Below are 25,212 nucleotides of genomic sequence, written 5' to 3' on the forward strand. Positions count from 1 at the left end.
CCATTTTATTCCATCTGCCAACCCTTAGCCCATTCGCTGAACCTATCTTAATCTCTTTGCAGCATCTCTGTTTCCTCTACACAACCCGCTTTCCCACTAATCTTTGTGTCATCTGCAAATGTTGTTACACTGCACTCTGTCCCCTCTTCCAGGTCATCGATGTATATTGTAAACAGTTGTGGTCCCAGCACCGATCCCTGTGGCACACCACTAACCACCGATTTCCAACCCGAATAGGACCCATTTATCCCGACTCTCTGCTTTTTGTTAGCCAGCTAATTCTCGATCCATGCTAATACATTGCCTCTGACTCCACGTACCTTTATCTTCTGCAGTTACCTTTTGTGTGGCACCTTATCGAATGCCTTTTGGAAATCTAAATACATCACATCCATCGGTACACCTCTATCCACCATGCTCTTTATATCCTCAAAGAGTTGCAGAAAATTAGTTAAATATGATTTTCCCTTCATGAATCGATGTTGCGTCTGCTTGATTGCACTATTCCTATCTAGATGTCTCGCTATTTCTTCCTTAATGATAGCTTCAAGCATTTTCCCCACTTCAGATGTTAAACTAACCGGCCGATAGTTACCTGCCTTTTGTCTGCCCCCTTTTTTAAACAGAGGCGTTACATTAGCTGCTTTCCAATCCGCTGGTACCTCCCCAGAGTCCAGGGAATTTTGGTAAATTATAACGAATGCATCTGCTATAACTTCCGCCTTTCTTTTAAAACCCTGGGATGCATTTCATCAGGACCAGGGGACTTATCTACCTTGAGTCCCATTAGCCTGTCCAACACTACCTCTCTAGTGATAGTGATTATCTCAAGGTCCTCCCTTCCCACATTCCCGTGACCAGCAATTTTTGGCATGGTTTTTGTGTCTTCCACTGTGAAGACCGAAGCAAAATAATTGTTTAAGGTCTCAGCCATTTCCACATTTCCCATTATTAAATCCACCTTCTCATCTTCTAAGGGACCAACATTTACTTTAGTCACTGTTTTGCGTTTTCTATTGCAGTAAAAGCTTTTACTATCCGTTTTTATGTTTTGCGCAAGTTTACTTTCGTGATCTATCTTTCCTTTCTTTATTGCTTTCTTAGTCATTCTTTGATGTTGTTTAAATTTTTCTGAATCTTCTAGTTTCCCACTAACCTTGGCCACCTTGGTTTTTAATTTGATACTCTCCTTTATTTCCTTGGTTATCCACGGCTGGTTATCCCTTCCCTTACCGCCCTTCTTTTTCATTGGACTATATTTTTGTTGAGCACTATGAAAGAGCTCCTTAAAAGTCCTCCACTCTTCCTCAATTGTGCCATCATTTAGGTGAGCTGCTAGGTGTGCCTGGCCTTGCTGGGCTGTTGGGCGTGATGGGTTCGATTTCCTGATCCGGCGTGTTGTCGTTGATCCTTTTGGTGTGTGTTGTGGGCTCTAAAAAGGTGGTGTGGGCTGTGTGTTGTTCAGGGCAGTCTGTGACCCACAGCCTCATTTGGGCCTGGTGCTTTCTACAAATTTGTCCATTGTCTAGTTTGAATAAAAACACTCTATTCCCTCCTTTGGCTATCACCATGCCTGCGATCTACTTGGGACCATGTCCATAGTTTAGCACATACACAGGGTCATTCAGATCAAGTTCCCGTGACACAGTGGCGCGACTATACTTTACATTTTGTTGCTGCCGCTTGCTCTCTACATGATCATGCAGCAACAGCGAGAGTCAGGTTTTAAGTCTCCTTTTCATGAGTTGCTCAGCCGGGGGCACGCCTGTGAGCGAGTGGGGTCTTGTGTGGTGGCTGAGCAGTACTCGGGACAGGCGGGCATGGAGTGAGCCTACTGTGACTCGTTTAAGACTCTGTTTGATGGTTTGTACTGCCTGCTCTGTCTGCCCATTGGAGGCTGGTGTAAACGGGGCCAAGGTGACATGTTTGATCCTATTGCAGGTCAGGAATTTTTAAATTCGGCACTGGTGATACATGGCCCGTTGTCACTGACCAGTAGGTCAGGCAGACCGTGGGTGGCAAACATAGCCCTCATGCATTTAATGGTGGCGTTGGCAGTGCTTCCCGACATTATTTCACATTCAATCCATTTTGAAAAAGCATCAACCACCACCAGGAACATTTTCCCGAGGAATGGGCCCGCATAATTGACATGGATCCTCGACCATGGTCTGGAGGGCCAGGACCACAAACTTAGTGGTGCCTCTCTGGGCGAGTTGCTCCACTGAGCGCATACACTGCGTTGCCGTACACAGGATTCTCTAAGTCAGAGTCGATACCAGGCTACCACACGTGGAATTTGGCTTTCGCTTTCATCATTGCTGTACCCGGGTGTGTGCTGTGGAGATCCGAGATGAACGTCTTCCTGCCCTTTTTTGGGAGCACTAGCCCACAGCAGGCAGTCTGCCTGAATGGACAGCTCATCCTTTCGCCGCTGGAACGGCTTGATTGGCTCTTGCATTTCAACGGTGATGCTGGCCCAGCTCCCATGCAGTACACAGGTTTTTTTTTACTAGGGACAGCAGAGGATCTTGGCTGGTCCAAGTCCTAATCTGGCGGATCGTGACAGGTGATTTATCATTTTCAAACGCTTCCATGACCATCACCAAGTCTGCGGGCTGTGCCCATCAACAAGTTTGCTGGCTGCGCCATTTCGACTCCTGTGGTTGGCAATGGTAGCCAACTGAGAGCATCCGCACTGTTGTTGATGCCTGGCTTGTGGAGAATGGCATAGTTATATGCTGATAGCGCGAGTGCCCTCCTTTGTATGCGGGCTGTGGCAACAGTATTTATCCCCTTGTTTTTGACGAACAGGGATGTGAGGGGTTTGTGATCGGTTTGAAGCTCAAATTTGAGGCCAAACAGGGACTGACGCATTTTCTTTACCCCGAACACACATGCAAATGCCTCTTTCTCAATCAAGCTGTAGGCCCTCTCGGCCTTAGACAAGCTCCTGGAAGCATAGGCGACAGGTTGCAACTTCCCCGCAACGTTAGCTTGTTGTAATACACACCCGACTCCGTACAACAATGCGTCACATGCTAGCACAAGTCTTTTACACGGGTTATACAATACAAGCAGCTTGTTGGAGCATAAAATGTTTCTGGTTTTCTCAAAAGCAATTACTTGTTTTTTTTCCCATAGACAGTTCTGAGCCTTGCACAATAACATATGTTGGGGCTCTAAAACGGTGCTTAACCCCGGTAGGAAGTTACCAAAATAGTTGAGAAATCCCAGGAACGACCGCAGCTCCATGACGTTCTGTGGCCTGGGCGCATTCCTGATTGCCTCTGTGTTGGCGTCTGTGGGCCGAATGCCATCCACCGCAAACTTTCTCCCCCAAAATTCCACTTCTGTTGCCATAAAGATGCATTTCAACCTCTTCAGCCGCAGCCCTACGTGATCCAGTCGCTGGAGGACCTCCTCCAGGTTTTGTTGGTGCTCGGCGGTGTCCCGACCCATGACCAATACCTCATCCTGAAAAACCACCGTGTGTGCTACCGCCTTGAGTAGGCTCTCCATGTTTCTCTGGAAGATCACTGCAGCCGACCGAATTCCAAACTGGCATCTGCTGTAGATGAACAGTCCCTTGTGCGTGTTGATGCAGGTGAGGCCCTTCGATGACTCCCCCAGCTCCGATGTCATGGAGGCTAAAATCAGGTTGAGCTTGGTGGATGTCTTGCCTCCTGCCAGCATCGCAAATAGGTCGTCTGCCTTAGGTAGTGGGCATTGGTCCTGTAGCGAGAAACTATTAATAGTTATTTATAATCGCCGCAAATCCTGACCATGCCATCACTTTTGAGTACTGGAACAATCGGGCTGGCCCAGTCACTGAATTCCACTGGGGAGATGATGCCCTCGAGTTGCAGCCTATCCAGCTCGATTTCCACTGTCTCCCTCATCATGTGAGATACCGCTCGCGCCTTCTGGTGAATGGGTCATGCCTCTGGGACCAAGTTGATCTGCACCTTCACCCCGCAAAAGTTTCCAATGCCTGGCTCAAAAAGGGAAGGCAATTTGTTCAGAACCTTGGTAAATGAGGCCTCATCGACATGTGCTAGCATTCGGATGTCATCCCAGTTCCAGCGAATTTTGCCAGCCAGCTCCTTCCAAGCTGTATGAGGCCATTGTCCAGGACAATCCAGAGTGACAGTTCATGCCTTGACCATGGCGCTGCCCAGCACAGTGATAAGCTCTTTGGTATACGTTATCAGTTTTGTGTGGATGGGGCTCAGGGCTGGTCTGAATGCCTTGTTGCACCACAGTCTCTCAAACATATTTTCACTCATGATGGATTGGCTAGCACCAGTGTCCAGTTCCATGGCGAAGGGTAAGCAATTCAATTTTATATTTAGCACTATTGGTGGACATTTCGTCGAAAATGTGTGCACCCCGTGTACTTCAACATCCGTCTCCTCTCTCTGAGGCTCGAAATTGCTTTGATCCAGAATGGGCAGATCTTCCTCTGCCACGTGGTGGCTAGCAGGTTTTGCAGAGCTTTCAGCTCGTTTGCAAGCTCGTTGGAGGTGCCCCATTGTTCCACAGCTCTTTCAAACATACCCTTTGAAGCTGCATGAATAGGTTGAATGGAAGCCTCCACAACGCACACAAGATGTGAATTGCCTTGCATTCATCCTTTTTTAGGGACTGAGTCATCTGGGTCACCTGAGGCCTGCTAGCAGTTGCAGACTCGTAGTTTCTGCCCTGTAGATTGCTGCTCGCAAACACAATTCCAGTTAATTTATGAACATTGCTAGCACTTGGGTGCTGAGAGATTTGTTTGGTGTTTTCACTGGTGGACATAAACGCCTGTGCTATCAAAATGGCCTTACTTAGGGTCGGTGTCTCTACAGTCAAACATTTTCGTGGGATGGTCTCATGGACAATGCCCAGTACAAAAATGTTTCTGAGCATTTGCTCCAGGTAGCCATGAAACTCACATTATCTTGCATGTCGCCTTACCTCAGAGATGTAGCTCGCCACTTCCTGACCTTCACATCGCTGGTACTTGTAGAACCGATACCACGCCATCAGCACACTCTCCCTTGGGTTAAGATGCTTACGAACCAGTGTACACAGCTCCTCATATGACTTATCTGTGTGTTTCGCCGAAGCCACAAGATTCAACATGAGGCTGTCGGTCGGTGCCCCACAGACTGTGAGGAGGACCGCTCTCCTTTTTGCAGCGCTCCCTTCTCCGTCCAGCACGTTGGCTACAAAGTACTGGTCTAGGGTTCGACATAGACTACTCAGTCCTCACCCTCCGAGAACTTCTCCAGGATGCCCACAGTTTGCTGCATCTTTGCGTTGGATTCGTATTTTCGTCGCCAGTTTTTGTGTTCCGAACACAGATGAGGCTGCACACAGGGAGGTTAAAGTAACAGTGACCTCATTCTTTAATAAGACACTCCAGATTGAGGAGCAGGCCTCAGGGGCCGGCTTATGTACAACGCTTCCAAGGGATGCTGGGATCCCTTGGGACTTCAGGGGATGAGCTCCCTGGTGGCGGAACATGGGCGTGCATGCTTTGGAGATACACAACACTTGCCCTGGGTTTATTTCTGGTGGCACATTGTTGAAGGGGCTTTATCCTGTATCTAGCCCCGTGCTGTTCCTGCCCTGGGTGTTTTTGATAGGGACAGTGTAGAGGGAGCTTCACTCTGCATCTAACCTCGTGCTGTACCTGCCCTGGGAGTGTTTGATGGGGACAGTGTAGCGGGAGCTTTACTCTGCCTCTAACCCGTGCAGGTAGCATATGTCAGTTTGCTAATGACGGAATGGATATTGCCAGGTCAGGCATGCAAATGTCAGCCACAGCAGAAGGACTTTGATCAGATGATGGGAGGAGGTTACGTAATGGTAAGGAGCCATAATATGTATTTGTATATATTTTAATATGTGTTTTATATACTTTCTGACTGTGGTGCAGAAAGAATTGTGTGGATTTTATACGATTTCTCGAAGTGCTATATTTATGTTCGTGGTGTCTAATTTGTTAACTGGAATTTGTACATCTTCTCGGAGTAATGTGCAAAATGTAGGTACATGAGAGACCGTCTGTTTGCAGAGCCTTGCCATGGCAGACTTCACCGTCTCTCTGCTGCTCCCTCTTTACATCACTGGCATCGCCCTGGACAACCACTGGCCCTTCGGTTGGCTGCTCTGCAAGCTCAGCAATGGGGCGGTGCTGCTCTGTCTGCACGCCAACGTCTTTACGCTGACCTCCATCAGCGTGGACCGCTGCTTTTCGGTGGTCCTGCCCATCTGGTCCCAGAACCACTGCGGCCTGTGGCTGGCCAACCTGCTCAGCCTGGGGATGCGGGTGACAACTGCCATCGGGAGTGCGCCATCGTTCGTCTTCCGACAATTGGTGTCCCGGGGTGACCGAGTACCCGCTAGAGGGCGAGGGGCTGACACTGAACACGACGGACCATGGAGAGGATGATGACCGGGCGGTGCCGGAGCAGGAGAAGAGCCTGCATGATGCCCGGTACCGAGCACTGACACGCACCAACTTCCTCATCGGGTTCCTCCTCCCATTCCTGGTGATCACTGCCAGCTGCACCAACATCGGGCTGCGGCTGAGGCGGAACCGCTTGGGCGCCCAGCAGTAGCAAGCCCTTCAGGTTGAAGGCCGCCATCATCCTGGGCTTCCTCCTGTGCTGGGCGCCCTACAACATCTGCTCTATCCTCGCCCTGCTGCTCTACCCATACGACGAAGACTGGCTCATGGTGCTGATGGTGAGTGTCCCATTCAGCCGTGGCCTCGCCTGCATCAACAGCTGCATCAACCCCTTCCTCTACATCTTTATGTGGCAGGACTTCAGGGACTTGCTCAAGAAGTCGTTTCAACGGGTTGACAATCAGGGGGAAACAATGCAAACTCAGCTGCAGGAGGTTTAGTTGGGATTTGAGGGGACGCTTTCACGCAGAGGGTGTTTGAGGTTTGAAACTCACTGCCTGAAAGGGTGGCAGAGGCAGAAACCCTAATAGTTTTTAAAAAGTACTGGCATATATCAGCCAAAGATTCAGTGCTGCTAAACTGCAGCGTCTGTAAGACTACAGCATTTATGGGGGCTCATTTTCTGCTAATAACTGCATGAACATTGCTCCAAGATGGCTGAAAACATGGGTTGGCCAAATTATTAGTGACGCAAAAGTCTTTGCAAATTCAAAAGGTTTTAAAGGAACGAGGATTAAAGGGGAAGTTGAAACTGACACTTGACGTTGTCAGTGTTTGTGTAAAGAAAAAAAGAAAAAAACATCGGATATAATTGACTAAAAGAAGCTTGAATGTTGAAATTCCAGTTTGCTTGGAAAATGTGCATTTGTCGCAAGACTAACTAAAGTGAATATTTCGGGAGATGATGAATTTGTTGTTTGCTCCAAAGCCTGTCTTTAGAAAAGAGAGTGTCTGTATGTTTGTCTCAGCTCCACCCACCTTTATGGATTTAGAGCTGAAATCCGTTTAACCCTTTGTAATCTTGTTGTGTATTTTAGACAATTGCTTATGCTGATAAGTTGGTTAATTGAATTATGTATGTATACACATGCATTATTTTAGAGAGGTACTTGAGCCATGTTTTTGGTTATGAACTGATTTGGCACCTCCAGTTCATAATCTATTACAGGCTTCAATATTGTCCAGGTTTTACATATGCCTTTGATCAATAATGGCAACGAAATCGTGCATCCACAAATGAATTAGATCTTAGGTTAAAAATGCAAGTGCAGAGCTATTTTGAATATAATTCATGCAAATAAATACAAGTTGTTGTTGTAATGTAATGCACAGAAGACCATTTGTTCTGCAAAATATAAGCTTCAGCCTTTAAGTTAGTTGCTATGGTGTCTGCTAAGAAAACTCTCTAGCCAGGGGAAATATCCTTCCTGCAGCCACCCTGTCATGTCCTGTAAGCATTCTGTATGTTTCAATGAGATCACCTTTCAGTTTTCTAAACTCTAGAACATACAGAATACCCTAGAGCATTCGACACAATCTCTTAACGTAAGACAGCATTCTCATCCCAGGAATCAGTCGAGAGAACGTACGTTGTACCGCCTCCAAGTTAAGTATATCCTTCCTTCGATAAGGAGACCAAAACTTTGCACAGTACTCCAGGTGTGGTCTCACCAAGGTCGTGTACAATTCTACCAAGACGTCTTTACTCATTTACTCCAACCCACTTGTAATAAAGGACAATATGCCATTTGCCTTCCTACTTGCTTGCTGCACCCGCATGCTAGCTGTCTGTATTTTTGCACAAGAACACTCAAATCTGTCTGAACACCAGTATTTAAATGATTCTCACCATTTAAAAAATATTTTGTTTTTCTATTCTTTCTACCAAAGTTAATAATCTCAGATTTCCCCACATTATACTCCATCTGCCACCTTACTACCCACTCACTTAGTCTATCTATATCCCTTTGCAGTCATTTTGTCTTCTCCTCACAGCTTACTGTCCCACCACGTTTTGATACATTACACTCGGTCTCTTCACCTAGGTCATTCATATAGATTGTAAATAGCCAAGGCCCCAGCACTGATCCCTGCGGCACCCCCACGAGCTGCAGCCTGCTGACGTTAAATATACGTGTAAGGTGCGCATCTTGGTTAATGGAACGAGCCTGACAAGAACCTGCAGAATATTGCTGAGGGAAAGCCCCCATCCTGGGCAATTGATCGACATTCTGAGGGCGTTGCGCATTTACCAACTAGCTCAGACTCTGTGCCAAGTCAGGCGGTTGGTAACGGTATACCCGGTGAGGCACGAATGCCGTCTACCAGAACAGCGTGACTTTATGTTATTACCCAATCATGCCTGAGAAAATAACCTCAAATCCTTTGTTCCGAGTACAGAACGTAGGATTACGTCAGGGAGACCATTTCGTCAGCTACTATGAAGCCCCGCAGTATGTGACGTGGGTAGATGGGACAACATGGGTAGCCCCAGGCCTAACTAGATGTGCTGAAGTTCGGGGACACGTTCACTTGTCCCTTCGATGTGGCAGAACATGCAGCCCAAGCGTGCGGGTTTAAGTGGGATGTGATAGCATGGAGCTATACCGTGAAGGTAATTGCGGGACAGCATTTTCCCCGTACGATCTGCATATAGAGGGAAGGGTGAGTATTGTGTCACCACCATACAATGGCAATACCAGTATAGTGCCAACCTGAATTATCCCAGCGGGATGGGAACATATGCTTTACCGCAGCCCAAACTGTAAGACTTGGGGCACGGATTTCGTTATGCATTTATCAGCAGAGGCAAGTAGATCTTGCTGTGGAAGATGCATTAAAGAAGCAATTTCACCAGTACATGGTGCGATTTGACTTTGGCATCCCAGCTCCACCGGAACACTTGGCAAAGTTAATGAAATGTGTTAAACAGTTCCAAAGCCACTCTTATGGCCAAGAAAAACCGTGAAGTATGTAAAGAAATGTTTAAGATTGCCGATGATACATCCTGGCTGGACATTGTATCGAACAGTGAAAATCTTCCGTGGATACGGATTGTCTCACATGTGTTGGTCGCTGTACAGCCAGCGATTGTGTTGCATTGTCTGATAGTAACCTACCTTGTTAACAGGAGACGCCAGGAGCAGGAGTGTGTCACACTGATTCAGGAAACACAGACGAAAGGAGAGGATACTGAACTGAACTAAAAGTTACTGGGACTCGAAAAGTTCGAGTCCCTTTACCTCTGGTTCGATCTGTAAGACCACAGCATTCTTTTGTCTCATTTTCTGCAAATAACTGTGCTCGCAAACTGCTCAAACATGGCAAAAAACCTATGATGACCATTTGTAAAGACACAGAAAGCATTGCGAATTCAAAAAGCTTTCTCCAGTGTTTTAACCGCTCGCAGCTGCAAAAAGACATTGCCTGGGAACAGTAATCGAGCTGCAACAAGGAGATACGAGAATGAAACTCACATACATTGTGAAAAACATTCGCTGTGAATTAAATCTGGACAATTATGTACACGGTGGGCAGTCATTCTGAAAAAAACAGTATAAAATGGCTGTGACACATGAGGGCAGCACTGCAATCCAGCGATTGGTAACCTGGTCAGTTACCAAGAGAATCAGTTGGTTAATTTCCAATCGCTAAGCACGGTTGGAGTTAACTCTCAGGTGTGAGTGTGTCTGCTTTGCGAGCACTTATGTAATCGGCAATGTTTAACTGTTAGGAAATATTTTAACGGGATAGATCGCTGCAACATAATAATGAGAAATGATTGTGTATTTGATGCAATCGTGATTGCTTGTATCTCTTTTGGTTAACCAATTAAGATAACCCCATTAGAGGGGTGGGTGACATACACCCGGAGTCTGTGTTGTTTTTGTCTCACAAGTCCAGCTCTGTAAAGTGTAGGGAAAAGACATAAACTTTACAGGTTAAACCTGTCTTAATTAACGTAAGTCTTACACAGAAACACACACACTAACACACACACTGGCACAGAAACACAACACACATTAGAACATCTTCGGATCAGGTGTCCACCATTTGACCACTCGAACCGGCTCCGCCAACAATAAGATCATAGCTGATCTGATCATGGCCTCAACTCCACGAACCTGCCTGCTCCCCATACTCTGTGACTCCCCTATCATTCAAGAATCTGTCTATCAACACCATAAATATATTCACTGACCCACCCTCCACAGCTCTCTGGGGAAGAGAATTCTAGAGATTCACAAGTCTCTCAGAGAAGAAATTCTTACCCATCTCCGTTTTAAATGGGCGCCCCTTTATTCTGAAAATATGCCCCCTACTTCTAGATTCCCCCACAAGGGGAAGAATCCTCTCTGCATGTACACTGTCAAGTCTCCTCGGAATCTTATACATTTCAATAAAATCACCTCTCATTTTTCTAAGCTCCAATATATGCCCAACCTGCTGAAAGTTTCTTCAAATGACAACCCCATCATTTCAGGAATCAACCTCATGAACCTTCACTGAACTGCCTCCAATGCAAGTATATCCCTCCTTAAATAAAAATATCAAATCTGGACGCTGTACTCCAGGTGCGGCCTCACCAATATCCTGCAGAGTTGTCGCGGGACTTGTCTGCCTTGATACTCTATCCCCTTTGCAATAAAGGTGAACACTACGAGGACTAGACGGACTACATACAGGTCATCTTCTCAGGCAGTCCTTCGGGGTAGAGGATGACTTGCTTCCACAAACACGAGTTCTCAGGTGACTGATGAGCCCAATGCGGGACCCACAGACTCTGTCACAGGCGGTGTCTGGGGCAGACAGTGGTTGGAGGGATCGGTGGGTGGAGTCCTCGGCTTGTCATGCGCTCATTCCGCTGTTTGCGCTTGGCATTCGGTGCTCCCGTGAAAGAGACTCGAGGCATTCAGCACGTTCTCCGATGCTTCTCCTCCACTTTGAGTGGATTTGGGTCAGGGATACCCAAGAGCCGTTGGTGATGTTACATATATTCAAGGAGGTTTTGAGGGTGTCCTTGAAGAGTTTCCTCTGCCCTCCTGGGGCTCACTTGCCGTGACGTAGCTCGGAGTAGAGTGCCTGTTTCGGAGTCTAGCATCGAGCATGCAGATGATGTGGCCCGCCCAGTGGAGATGATCGAGTGTGGTCAGCACCTTGATACTGGGGATGTTGGCCTGAGAGAGAACGCTGACGTTGGTGCACCTATCCTCCCAGGGACTTTGCAGGATTTTGTGGAGGCAGCGTTGGTGGTACTTCTCCAGTGCTTTGAGGTGCCGACTGTATATTGTCCATGTGTCTCAGGCATAAAGGAGGGTGGGTATCTATTGTGTATGGAGAAAGAGTCAGATTGAACACGGTGAGCTCAAAGTAAAGTGTGACCGTAGTATTTTATTGCAAGTCTCCAGAGTGCCTCTCCAACCTGTGAAGCCTTCTTAAATACCTGTGCTCCCAAGGTATTATGGGATCCCTTGGGACTCCAGGGAATGAGCCCTCTGGTGGCTGTACAGAGTAAATACAAGTCCACACATAAAATAACATTCCTCCCCAAAGTCAATAGTGTAACTATTTACAATCTGAGTCGATCTGGGGCCCTTCTTGTCCTGGTTGATCGTCTCGGTGTGAAAGCTGGTGTTGTTGAGACATTTGTTGGGCCCTCGCTGGGCTGCTGTGCAGCTGGCCTTGCTGGGCTGCCTGGTGTGTTGGGCCCTGCAGGGCTGCTGTGAATGATTTGTTCTGCTTTGTGGTCAACCATAGTGTCGGTTGCCACAGGTGTGTGTGTTGGGGGATCCAAAAAGGTAGGTTCCAATGTGGCTTGCTCAGGGTAGTCCATGAATCTGATTTTGATTTGGTCCAAGTGTTTCCGGTGAATTAATCCATTTGTAAGTTTGACCCGAAACACCCTGCTCTCCTCTTTGGCCACAACAGTGCCGGGAAGCCACTTGGGACCTTGTCCATAATTTAATACAATTATCTCACATTTATTCCACTTGGAGTACGCATCTACAACCACAAGGAACATTTTACACAAGAATAGGCCTGCATAGTTGACTTGGACCCGAAGCCACGGTTTGGAGGGCCTAGACCATTAACTTAGCGGTGCCTCATGGGTACATTACTGAACTGCAAGCATGTATTACATCTGTGAACGCAGGACTCCAAGTCCGCATCAATGCCGGGACTCCACACGTGGGATCTGGCTTTCGCATTCATCATTACAATGCCTGGGTGGGTATTGTGAAGGCTATTGATGAAAGTGTCTCTGCCCTTCTTGGGGACCACTACTCGATTTCCCCACAGAAGGCAGTCTGCCTGTACAGACATTTCATCTTTGCGCTGCTGGAACGGATTTAACTCTTCCTGCATTTCCACTGGGACACTGGACCAGCTCCCGTGAACCACACAGCTTTTGACTGGAGATAATAAGGCGTCCTGGTTTGTCCAGGTTTTGATCTGCCGGGCAGTGATGGGTGATTTCTCACTCTCAAATGCTTCCATAACCATGGCTAGATCTGAGAACTGTGCCATTTCCACCTCCGTCGTGGGCAATGGCAGCCTACTGAGAGCATAGGCGTAGTTTCCTGTGCTTGGCCTGTGGCGGAAGGCTTAGTTGTATGTGGACAACGTGAGCGCCCATTTTTGGATGCGGGCCGATGCGTTGGTATTTATCCCTTTACTCTCGGAAAACAAGGATATGAGTGGCTTATGGTCAGTTTCCAATATGAATTTTAGCCCAAACAGATATTGATGCATTTTATTTAACCTATAAACACACGCTAAAACTTCTTTTTAAATCATGCTTTTGGTTCTCTCCGCCTTAGACAGACACCTGGATGCATAAGCAACCGGTTGCAGTTTCCCAAAATGATTAGCTTGTTGCAATACACACCGGACGCCATATGACGACATATCACATGCTAATACCAAACGCTTACATGGATCATACAACACAAGCAATTTGTTTGAGCATGACAATTTTCTCGCTTTTACAAAGGCATTTCTTGGCTTTTTCCGCAGGCCCATTCGCCCCCTTTTCCTCGTAAGACATGTAGTGATGCTAGCAGGGTGCTGAGACCCGGTTAGAAGTTAGCAAAGTAGTTCAAGAGTCCCAGAAACGACCGCAGCTCCGTCACGTTCTGTGGCCTCAGTGCATTCTCGATTGCCTACGTCTTCACGTTGGTGGGCCTGAGTCCATCCACCGCAATCCTCCTTCCCAGGAACTCCACTTCAAGCACCAGGAAAATGCACTTCGAGCGTTTTAACCTGAGCCCCACGCGGTTGAGTCGAATAAGAACCTCCTCCAGGTTCTGCAGATGCTCGACTGTGTTCTGACCGGTGAACAAGATGTCATCCTGGAAGACCGCGGTGTCTGGAACCGACTTCAATAAACCTTCCATGCTTCTCTTGAATATCGCCGCCACTGATCGGATTCAAAACGGGTATCTGTTATAAACAAAAAGACCTTTGTGCATGTTGATGCAGGTGAGGACCTTCGATGATTCCTCCAGTTCCTGCGTCATGTAGGCTGAGGTCAGATCCAGCTTCGTGGACGTCTTTCCTCCCACCAGTGTTGCAAAGAGTTCGTCGGCTTTTGGTAGTGGATGTTGGTCCCGCAGGGAGAAACGATTGATAGTTACATTGTAATCACCACAGATTGTGACTGTGCCATCTCCCTTGAGGACTGGGACAATAGGACTGGCCCACTCGCTGAACTCGATCGGTGAAATGATGCCCTCTCGTTGCAGCTGGTCTCGTTCGATCTCTATCCTTTCTCTCATCATGTACGGTACTGCTTTCGCCTTGTGATGGATTGGGCGCACCCCCGTGATAAGGTGCATCTGCACTTTTGTTCCTTGGAAATTCCCGATGCCTGGTTCGAACAGCAAAGGAAATATGTTTCAGACCTGGGCAAAGGAAGTGTCGCCAGTAGGCGATAGCGGTCGGACGTCGTTCCACTTCCAGCGTATTTTTCCCAGTCAGCTCCTGCCGAGCAGCATGGGACCATTGCCCGCTACCACCCAGAGTGGGAGCTTGTGCACCGCTCCATCATAAGAGACTTTTACGGTAGCACTGTCGATTACAGGAATCAGTTCTTTAGTGTAAGTTCTTAGTCTCGTGCAAACTGGAGTTAAGACTGGCCTTGAGGCCTTGTTGTACGACAAACTTTCAAAAGTATTTTTGCCCATGATGGACTGGCTCGCACCCATGTCCAGCTTCATTGACAGTGGGAGTTTATTCAGTTCAACATTCAGCATTATCGGGGACAATTCGTAGTGAATGTGTTCACCCCATGCAACTCTGCCTCTGAGGCTCTGGTTCATCGTGATCCTCCGTGGATCTGTCCTCCTCTGCAACATGGTCGTTTGCAGGTTTAACAGGCTTAGCAGCTCGCCTGCACACTGGTTGGAAGTGTTCCATTGTTCCACAGCACTTGTAAACGTATCCTTTGAATCGACATGAATGGAAACGATGATCATCCCCACAGCGCCAACAAGGTGTTAATGGCCTTGATTCATCACTCTTGATGGTGGACTCTGAGACATTTGCGGAAGTGTAGCTGCAGGTATGTGTGACCTACACTGTACGTTACGATTCGAAAACAACATCACTTTGTTCACAGTACTTGTAGCAGCACTTGTGTGCTGACTGATTCGCTTAGTTCTGCCACAAGTGGCAATGAACGGCTGGGCTATCACGATGGCCTTTCTCAAGTTTGGGGTCTCTACAGTCAAAAGCTTGCGAAGTATGCTTTCGTGGACAATGCCAAGTACGAAAAAGTCTTTGAGCTTGTGCTCCAAATGTCCTTCAAATTCGCAAAGTCTTGCAATGCCTGTCAGCTCGGCGATATCGCTCGCCATTTCCGGGTCTTCAGACCTTTTGAGGTGTAGAGCCGGTGCCTCGCCAACAGAACGCTTTCCTTCTGGTTCAAATGCGCTCGGCCCACTGTGCATAAATCGTCGTCCAATTTCTCCATGGGTTTTGCTGGAGTGAGCAGATTATTCATGAGGACATACGTTGGTACCCCACAGACAGTGAGGAGGATCACTCTACGTTTGTCAGTGCGCTCTTCCCCATCTAGCTCGTTGGCCACGAAGTATTGGTCGAGTCGCTCCACAATAGTTTCCCAATCATCTCCCTCCTAAAATTTCTCCAGGATGCTCACTTTCATCTGCAACTTTGAGTTCGCTATCTGTATCTCATCGCCAGTTGTAGTGTATGGTGGAAGAGTCAGACTGAACACTGTGAGCTCAAATTAAAGTGTGATCTTAGTCTTTGATTGCAGGTCTCCAGAGTGCCTCTCAAACCTGTGAAGCCTTCTGAAATACCTCTGCTCACAAGGGATTATGGGACCCCTCGGAACTCCAGGGAATGAGCCCTCTGGTGGCTGTAACAGTAAATACACGTCCATATATACGACAGTATCACTGCAGCCCTGTCGACAATGAGATTAATGTCGGGCCTGAGATTACACTTCAACGACACACATCTACTTCGAAACAGGATAAACGTCACAGAAACATGCCATTCGGCTCAACCAGTCCATGCTGGCGTTTAGTATGCAGGTACAGCAAGTGATCAGGAAGGCCAATGGAATATTGGCTTTTATTGCAAAGGGGATGGAGTATAAAAGCAGGTATGTCTTGCGACACTTATACAAGGTATTGCTGCGGCCACACCTGGAATACTGCATGTAGTTTTGTTTTCCATATTTACGAAAGGATATACTTGCTATCGAGGCTGTTCAGCGAATGTTCACTCGGTTGATTCCGGAGATGAGTGGGTTAACTTATGAGGAATGGTTGAGTAGATTGGGCCTTTACTCATTGGAATTCAGAACAAATGAGAGGTGACCTAATCAAAATGTATAAGATTATGACGGGGCTTGATATAGTGGAGGCAGAGAGGATGTTTCCACTGATGGGGGAGACTAGACCTAGAGGGCATGGTCTTAGAATAAGGGGCCGACTAATTAAAACTGAGACGAGAAGAAATTTCTTCTCTCAGAGGGTTGCAAATCTATGCAATTCGCTGCCTCAGAGAGCTGTGGAAGGCGGGATATTGAATACGTTTAAGACAGAGGTAGACCGTTTCTAAAACGATAAGGAAATAAAGGGTTATGTAGAGTGGTTTATAGATTCCTGCCCTGGGATTGTTTGGTGGCACAGTGTAGAGGGATCTTTACTCTGTATCTAACCCCCTGTACCTGCCCTGGGAGTGTTTGATGGGACAATGTAGATGGAGCTTTACTCTGTATCTGACCCCGTGCTGAACCTGCCCTGGGAGTGTTTGATAGGGACAGTGTAGAGGGAGCTTTACTCTGTATCTAACCCCGTGCTGTACCTGCCCTGGGAGTGTTTGTTCGGACAATATAGAGGGAGCTTAACTCTGTCTCAAACCCTGTGCTGTACCTGCCCTGGGATTGTTTGATGGGACAGTGTAGAGGGAGCTTTACTCTGTATCTAACCCGTGCAGGTATCATGTATCAGTTTGCTAATGACGCAATGGATATTGCCAGGTCAGGCATGCAAATATAAGCCATAGCAGAAGGATTTTGATCAGGCGATGGGAATAGGTTACTTACATCTAAGGAGCCATAATATGCATTTGTTTCCATTTTAATATATACTTTTATATACTTCCTAGCTGTGGTGCGTAAAGAGTTGGGTGGATTATTTGCATCTTCTCGATGTGCTATATTGATGTACGAGGTGTCTAAAGTGTTAATGGAATTTGTATATCTTCTCAGAGTGCTGTGGAAAATGTAATTACATGAGAGACATTTAAGAGTGGACTGAAGTTCGATGGGAGAAATCTTTTGTTTCCCACGCAGGCTGGATTCGGGTTATTCTGGCCACTTGTTGCTGCTGGTGTCCCGGGTGCTCCAAATTAATTTGATTTTCGTGATTATCCACCCAAATTATCCGGTTACGCTGGGGCTCTATCAGTACCCTATCTCACTTAAGATATGGATGCACATGATGCTGCCTTCTGTGTTCTGACAGTACCAAAACCGAGTAGGTAACATTAATTCCTGTACTTCCAATAACACCATCTCACTTAGGGTTGCTTTCTGATAACCCGCACCCACACCTTGGATGTTTACAGTCCTGCGGGTCCGGGGAAAATCTAAGTTGGTTATGGAAACGGACGCTCCATTTTGATGATATCCTCATTAAAGGGTGTCTCAGGTCGGGGCGGTGTTGGCAGTGGTAGCAGTGATGCTGGTACCTGTCTGAGCATGTCCATCAGCTCTTCCCTGGTTAATGATGTTCCCTTCTTTGCCTGTTGTGGGCCTTGCCTCCCTGCGCCTCCTCCCTTACTCCAGCAATCTTTGGCCAAATGTCCAAGTTTACCACAATTGTGACATTTCCCTTGAGAATTTCCGTAAGCTCTTCTTTTCTGTGGACAATTCCTACTGAAGTGGCCTCCCTTATTGTAGTTAAAACATATCAGGGAAGCTGCGTGGGGGTGTATCTCCTCCTCCTTCGTCTCTGCTGCAACCACTGTTGCTGCTACTTTTGCTATTTTCTCCTTTTGTTCTAACTTTAACTCCTCTCCATGTTCTGCCCATTCCAAAGTTTCATCGTAGTTATCATAAATCCTAACGTAATTATCTTTGGATGTGCATCTCCCAGTCCGTCTTTAAACATTTTCAAGAATACTGCACATTTTTGTCAGGGTCATCAACCCCAGAGTGGTCTTTGTATTCAATCCATTATCGTTCCCCATACTCCCCTAACCTTTCGCCTGCCTTTTGAATCACATTCATATTTTACTCCAATCTTTTGTCAGAATCCTGTATTTCTACTATTTTGACTTCGGTGTTGGTAACTTATTCAATAGAATTTATCTCTGCTGTGGGCTGAGAGGTCCCTCCTGTGTGGTAATGTCGGCTGCTCTACGTCCATTGGTGGGAATGGTGGGGACGCTGATATGTCGTCATTATCATGTGCTGCGGGCCGCTCTACTGCACACTCGTTATCCCTGTCTGGTTGACTGTTAGTTTGAGGTTGTGGACCATGAGGTACATTGGCTCTATTACCACAGGTGATGGTGTTACAGCTGTGTATTGCACAATCCGTCTGCTCCTGTCTTACATAGAAACATAGAAACATAGGAAATAGTTGCAGGTGGAGGCCAATCGGCCCTTCGAGCCCGCACCGCCATTCAATTAGTTCATAGAAACATAGAAACATAGAAACATAGAAAATAGCTGCAGGAGTTGGCCATTCGTCCTTTCTAGCCTGCACCGCCATTCAATTAGTTCATGGCTGAACATCTCTTCCAGCTTATTTATCTTAGCTTCTGTCTCTTGAATTTGTTTTATTTGAGTATCTATCTGTGCTCTGTAGCAGGTGAGTATTATTACATAGGCATTCTCTGGCCTCTGGGGTGGTACCAGCAGATTGGAAAGCAGCTAATGTAACACCTCTGTTTAAAAAAGGGGACAGACAAAAGGCAGGTAACTCTAGGCCAGTTAGTTTAACATCTGCATTGGGGAAAATGATTGAAACTATCATGAAAGAAGAAATAGCGGAACTTCTAGATAGGAATAGTGCAATCAAGCAGACGCAGCATAGATTCATGAAGGGGAAATCATGTTTATCTAATTTACTGGAATTCTTTAGGGATATAATGAGCATGGTGGATAGAGGTGTACCGATGGATGTGGTGTATTTAGATTTCCTAAAGGCATTCGATAAGGTGCCACACAAAAGGTTACTGCAGAAGATAGAGTTACGTGGAGTCAGAGGAAATGTATTCGGATGGATAGAAAATTGGCTGGCGAACAGAAAGCAGAGAGTCGTGATAAATGGGTCCTTTTCGGGGTGTAAATCGTTGGTTATGGTGTGCCACAGGGATCGGTGCTGGGACCACAACTGTTTACAATATACATAGATGACCTGGAAGAGGGGACAGAGTGTAGTGTAACAACATTTGCAGATGACACAAATATTAGTGGGAAAGCGGGTTGTGTAGAGGACACAGAGAGGCTGCAAAGAGATTTGGATAGGTTAAGCGAATGGGCTAAGGTTTGGCAGATGGAATACAATGTCGGAAAGTGTGAGGTCATCCACCTTGGGAAAAAAAACAGTAAAAGGGAATATTATTTGAATGGGGAGAAATTACAACATGCTGAGGTCCACAGAGACCTGGGGGTCCTTATACATGAATCCCAAAAATTTAGTTTGCAGGTGCAGCAGGTAATCAGGAAGGCGAATGGAATGTTGGCCTTCATTGCGAGAGGGATGGAGTACAAAAGCAGGGAGGTCCTGCTGCAACTATATCGGGTATTGGTAAAGCCGCACCTGGAGTACTGGGTGCAGGTTTGGTTACCTTACTTAAGGATAGATATACTGGCTTTGGAGGGGGTATAGAGGCGATTCACTAGGCTGATTCCGGAGTACAGCGGGTTACCTTATTATGATAGACTGAGTAGACTGGGTCTTTACTCGTTGGAGTTTAGAAGGATGAGGGGTGATCTTATAGAAACATTTAAAATAATGAAAGGGATAGACAAGATAGAGGCGGAGAGGTTGTTTCCACTTCTCAGGGAGACTAGAACTAGGGGGCACAGCCTAAAAAATCGGGGAAGCCAATTTAAAACCGAGTAGAGAAGGAATTTCTTCTCCCAGAGGGTTGTGAATCTGTGGAATTCTCTGCCCAAGGAAGCAGTTGAGGCTAGCTCATTGAATGTATTCAAGTCACAGATAGATAGATTTTTAACCAATAAGGGAATTAAGCGTTACGGGGAGCGGGCGGGTAAGTGGAGCTGAGTCCCCGGCCAGATCAGCCATGATCTTATTGAATGGTGGAGCAGGCTCGAGTGGCTAGATGGCCTACTCCTGTTCCTAATTCTTATGTTCTTATGTTCTTCGTTTTATTTTTGTTCTGAAAATCCCACCATTTCCTCCATCTGTCAAGTGAGTCTTTCTTTTATTAAGAAATCCAAATTAATAATGTCCAGTATAAAACAGCTGTCAATGGAAAGGTTTAACTTCTTTAGAGGTTTGTAAGAAGGCCTGAAGTCATTATGTGACTTCGCATAATCATGACAATGTTTTTCCCAAGTCTTTGTGCTTTCAAAACTGGCTTAGGAATTGGAACTCCATTAAAACAGCAGAAATCATTTGTAAAGTTGTCATAATAAAACCTTCTTATCGGGAAAGACAGCATTTTAGATTAAACACCAATTTGTCTAAACTTCCAATTTTAATACTTTTCAAAGATTTTTTCACTGATTTAAAACAAGACCACACATCTTTAATAGCTATTTTGTTGACTGAATTCCAATTTTACAACAAGCTATATGCAATCCAGCATTTCATTTTTACGGTCCCATTCACTGAGAAAATCTTGTGTTTTATTTCTCTCTGCATAAAATCTAAACTTCTGTGCTGGTTCCAGCTTTTTTAAGAATTCTCTAATTCCCAGTTTTTTCCTTCCTTTGCGGAGTTCACACAACTTAGGTTTTTTTGCCCTTTTGAATCCAAACATAATCATTTTTCTTTTTTGATGATCTTCCTCCATTCCATAGTTAAACATCTTTGTGTCTCTTTCTCGGCACAATACTTCTGTGTCGGGTTTAACTCGTAAGTTTTTATATTTAAACCAATATCTTTTTCACAGCTAATTTCATCTCCTTTCTTCAAATTAGGTTTTGTATTTTGATGATTTTCACCATTCCATTTTTCTAAATGTCTCTGTTTCTTTTTCTAGCAGCTGCAGCTTTCAAGGTTGCATTTTTATTTTTTAATATAAACACGCTGTCCTTTTTAAATTGAACGTGTTTTTCCAGCAATTATCTTTTATTAATTTTCCATTTTTCTCAGCTAACATTGTATCCCACTGGCCAGTTTTCCTAGGATCCTGGTATTCCACCCCACTTTTTAGGTTGTAATCCTTCTTCTTTGCGCTGCACACGATAAATACCGGCGTCTCCGTGTTATTACCGTGTCACGCTTCGGGACATACAGCTTAATTTTCCTCTAACGATCGCTGGGGTCCTCTTCCCCCATCTTTTTCAGGCAATAAAGCTATCCCGCCCTTGGTTTTCATCCTTCTGTGGTTCGCTGTAACTTGTTCAACAGATTTCCCCTTCTATTTCTTTATACAGATTACCTCCTTCCCCATCAATGCTACAGCTGCAGGTGTTACAAAACATACTCACTGCCATTCAGCTGTCACATCATCCATGTCAGAGGGTCTGCATCCTGTTCGTGACGCCAAATGTAGGGGTTAAAAAGGAGGCTTCTCTCCTTCAAGGTGGACTAACTGATATAGTTAATCGACACCTACCCTTCTGTTGGGGAAAAAGGAGGCTTCGCTCCCTCAAGGTGGACTAACTGATGCAGTTAATCGATACCTCGCCCTTCTCCTGTTGTATATCGACCACGGAAGTGAACACACGAAATCCCAAGTTCAATCGGCTTTTATTACGAACAATTGCAAGGGAAGGTTCAGTCGTGGAACCTCCGAAATACAAGAATTTTCAAGCATAATTTATACAGGTTTTGGAGAGGAGCTATCCTCCTCAAAATCATCGATAGGTCTACTGTTATCAGCGAAGTGACATTGTTTTGTCGGCTCTTATTAGACGGGCTCTGAGTGGTACATGCAACTGTGCATCTCTCATCATTGTTTTGTTACATTTTGCCCTCTACCCCAGTCTATCCGAGGCCGAGGGTGGTTTGTACTGGCTTCTTAATCTCTTCCTCAGGGACTTTTAAACAAAACAACTGACTTCGGCTGTTTAAGTGTTACTAAGGTTAAGCTACAGTTTAATTGGTATGTGTGCTCTGCCTGGAAAAGGACGTTTTACCCACATAGGCAATTATATGTTCACTACCTTCAGCATAATTCTGACCCCCTATTTGCAACCTTACAATTTATCCCTCGCAGCTAACAATGCCACACCATTGTTCTTTTGCCTCTCCTTCCTAAATATGGAACATCCTTGGATATTCAGTTCCCAACCCTGGTGACCCTGCAACCATGTTTCCATAATTGTAACTATATCGTATCCGTTTACATCCGATTACTTGCATCAATTGATAGTTTAAAAAATTATGGCAGTCATTATTTTAACATTCATTTCCTGTATCTGAGGAGAGACCTTGACACAGAATATCAATAATATTACTCATCAGGACTTTATCGACAGCACAATACAAGAGCCAGCTCCATCTTTGTGCTGAGTCAGAGACAGCAGTCGGTGCACAATCCACAATTTCAGTCAGTATCTGGGACACAAGAGGTGAAAGGTCACATCGATAAACCGAGTTCCAACTGTTTACTCCACTGATCACCCGACAAAAGCCTGCTCTATTTGTCAATGAGGAATGGTGTCCAATAGAGAGATCCGCGCCTGTATTATTCACACCAAACTTACAGGAAAATTACCAATATCGGCGAGCACAAGACCTTTGATGATTTTAGCAGAGAATGACACTTTGTTGATGGTTTTTAAGTGCGACGCCTGATCCCTTTATCTGCAGTGTATGGTGGATTCCTGTCTTGTCCCGATGTCCGGCTCCACTGCTGAACTCATCATTGTTATCCTTGATCCCTGAACGTGACTGTGCTTCATTTGCAGGAATAGATTATGTTTACTCAGCGAAGCAAGTGCGAAAAACTAAAGCAATGATTAATCAAACACATGCTACAAAATGGCTGAAATGTTCACACAAGATCTCACCAATTTTTCAATCACCAGAGAAAACGGATGTTCTACGGTGGAAATAGAGGTAAAATTGAGCTTTAGTGACGAGGACGCTTTCTTTAGAATTTAATCGTTTTATTGTCTTTTTCTAACCAACCTCAGAATGAATGTCCAGGGAGATTTCACCACTGTCTTCAGCTCTTCTCTGAATTTCCTCTGGGTCGCTGCATAAATACACGGGTTTTGAATGCAACTCAAAAACTTTAACATTAGTCCTGTTTCAGTGGCGATATATCCAGGGTCTGTGCGGTCACCTCGGTAATAGTTAATGCCTGCCAACCTGGTAGTCACCAAACTCACAGCAGCAGTCAGCCACAACAATGTAAAACTGCCCGTTATAGCGAAGAGTAAAATTATGGATTTCTTTCGGTTCTCCATCTCTGAATCGCTCTGCTTTTCACTCCTGTGGCCCCTGAGTCCCCTGCGGGATCTACTGGCCACTAAAATACGTCTGCCTGTCAAACAATTTAACAAGGCAATTAAAGTAAAGGGATACCAAATGCCCCAGGCGCTGTGAAACCAGATGTATGCCGCACCTGGAGGAGAGGAAACAAATGCTACACTTGTCACGCAGCCCCAATGTACCTTGTTAATTGTTTGATGAGGTTCAAATGCAAGCAAAACAGGGATGTTCTTTAAAAAGATGAGGACTGTGAAAGCTGTTATAACCATGGCCGCAGTTCTCTTGGTGCAATACTTTGTTTTAAACTTCTGGCAGCAGATAACCACAAATCGGTCAAATGTGAAGGAAACAGTGAACCAAACAGACAAATCAAGGTTGACAGCAGTCATGTATAAAATGAGCTTACACACGGGAGTGTGGGACAGGAATGAAAATGGAAAGCGATTACTGAAAATATGGTGCAGCATTACATTGACGATAATGACCAGTAGATCCACGGATGCCATGGCGATCATGTAGACAGAGATACACTTGGAAAGGCCACAGTTCCTTCGGGATAAAATAACAATTCTCACCAAGTTCGCTGTAAGGAAAAGAGAGCAGAGAAATAATGTTGGAGTGTCTGATTGAAATGTAAAAATATATATGGAAATATCTGGTGAGAGCATTTTGCTCCATTCGGTGTTACTGTCAGCACGGACCAGTGTGGAATATGATTAATAATGGACCTCTATCCTTCAAAAGCAACCCACATACTTTACTGAGCTGCTGCAGTGCTCACTGTGCACGGGGCATCAAGACAATCCAGAAATCAGCCAAAATCCTTGTACTGTAGTTTCAGAGAATATTGTAACTTCATTAATGATATCAGCTTAAGGGGAAAGCAGAAAGTGTGGATGGGCGCTTCAGTGAGATTGTTCCAGTCTCTACTGACCCTGTAATGCTGCCATCTAGAAAACACGTTATCTTATCCGACATGTGGTGAGAACAGGAGTCAGTTCACACAGATCAATAACAAACAGGTTAAGATGACTCACCTGGTACACCGATGACTGCGAGAATCGGGAAATAAATCGCTTTTATCTGTAGCATCATTAGTTGGCCCATTTTCGTGACAGTGGATGTGTTCGTTTGGAACTGAAATATTCTGATAGGCACACGTCTGAGGCAATGGAAGGGAACATATATTTATCCACACGTCAATCCACCAGAGAGTCAATCAGGTTAACTCATAATTAGCATTATTTACAGTCATTTAACAAATAGACTGAGGTAAATTGTTTTCGTCTGATTCATCAGATTAATGAAATAATTGAATGTGTTAGCGGGAATTTTCTAAAAAGCGTGCTCAAATAAAATCTTCATTACAATTTGAATGGTCAATCTTACAGTACAGCTGCTGAGCCTATTACTACAGGAGCAGTGATGGCAGCTCCTGTAGCCCTGCATGTCCTGCCCCTATCCTTGACTCAGTCTGATTGGTCAAACCCGTCCAGAACAGCTGGTGAGCCATGTCATGCACAATTGGTTGTGAGCACAGTCGTAGGGCATTGAAGGTAACCGCATTCCTCTGGTAGTTGTTGTAAACCTACACTTACATTTGAGGTGAGAGTGCTTCTCTTG

At 45.6% G+C, this 25,212-nt stretch overlaps 1 protein-coding gene across 1 annotated transcript; it reads right to left on the reverse strand.

The window, feature by feature from the left end:
• Nucleotides 1-9,836: 9,836 nt before the first annotated feature.
• On the reverse strand, nucleotides 9,837-24,696 carry LOC139240353 (probable G-protein coupled receptor 139). The gene is made up of 5 exons (XM_070868823.1): nucleotides 24,627-24,696; nucleotides 23,284-24,172; nucleotides 15,054-15,445; nucleotides 13,797-13,883; nucleotides 9,837-9,907 (listed from the first exon to the last, which is right to left on the reverse strand). The coding sequence occupies exons 1-5, from the start codon at nucleotides 24,694-24,696 to the stop codon at nucleotides 9,837-9,839; spliced, it is 1,509 nt and encodes a 502-aa protein (XP_070724924.1).
• Nucleotides 24,697-25,212: the final 516 nt, after the last annotated feature.

This window comes from Pristiophorus japonicus, chromosome 31, assembly GCF_044704955.1.
Source record: "Pristiophorus japonicus isolate sPriJap1 chromosome 31, sPriJap1.hap1, whole genome shotgun sequence".
In the NCBI taxonomy this organism is placed as follows: domain Eukaryota; kingdom Metazoa; phylum Chordata; class Chondrichthyes; family Pristiophoridae; genus Pristiophorus; species Pristiophorus japonicus.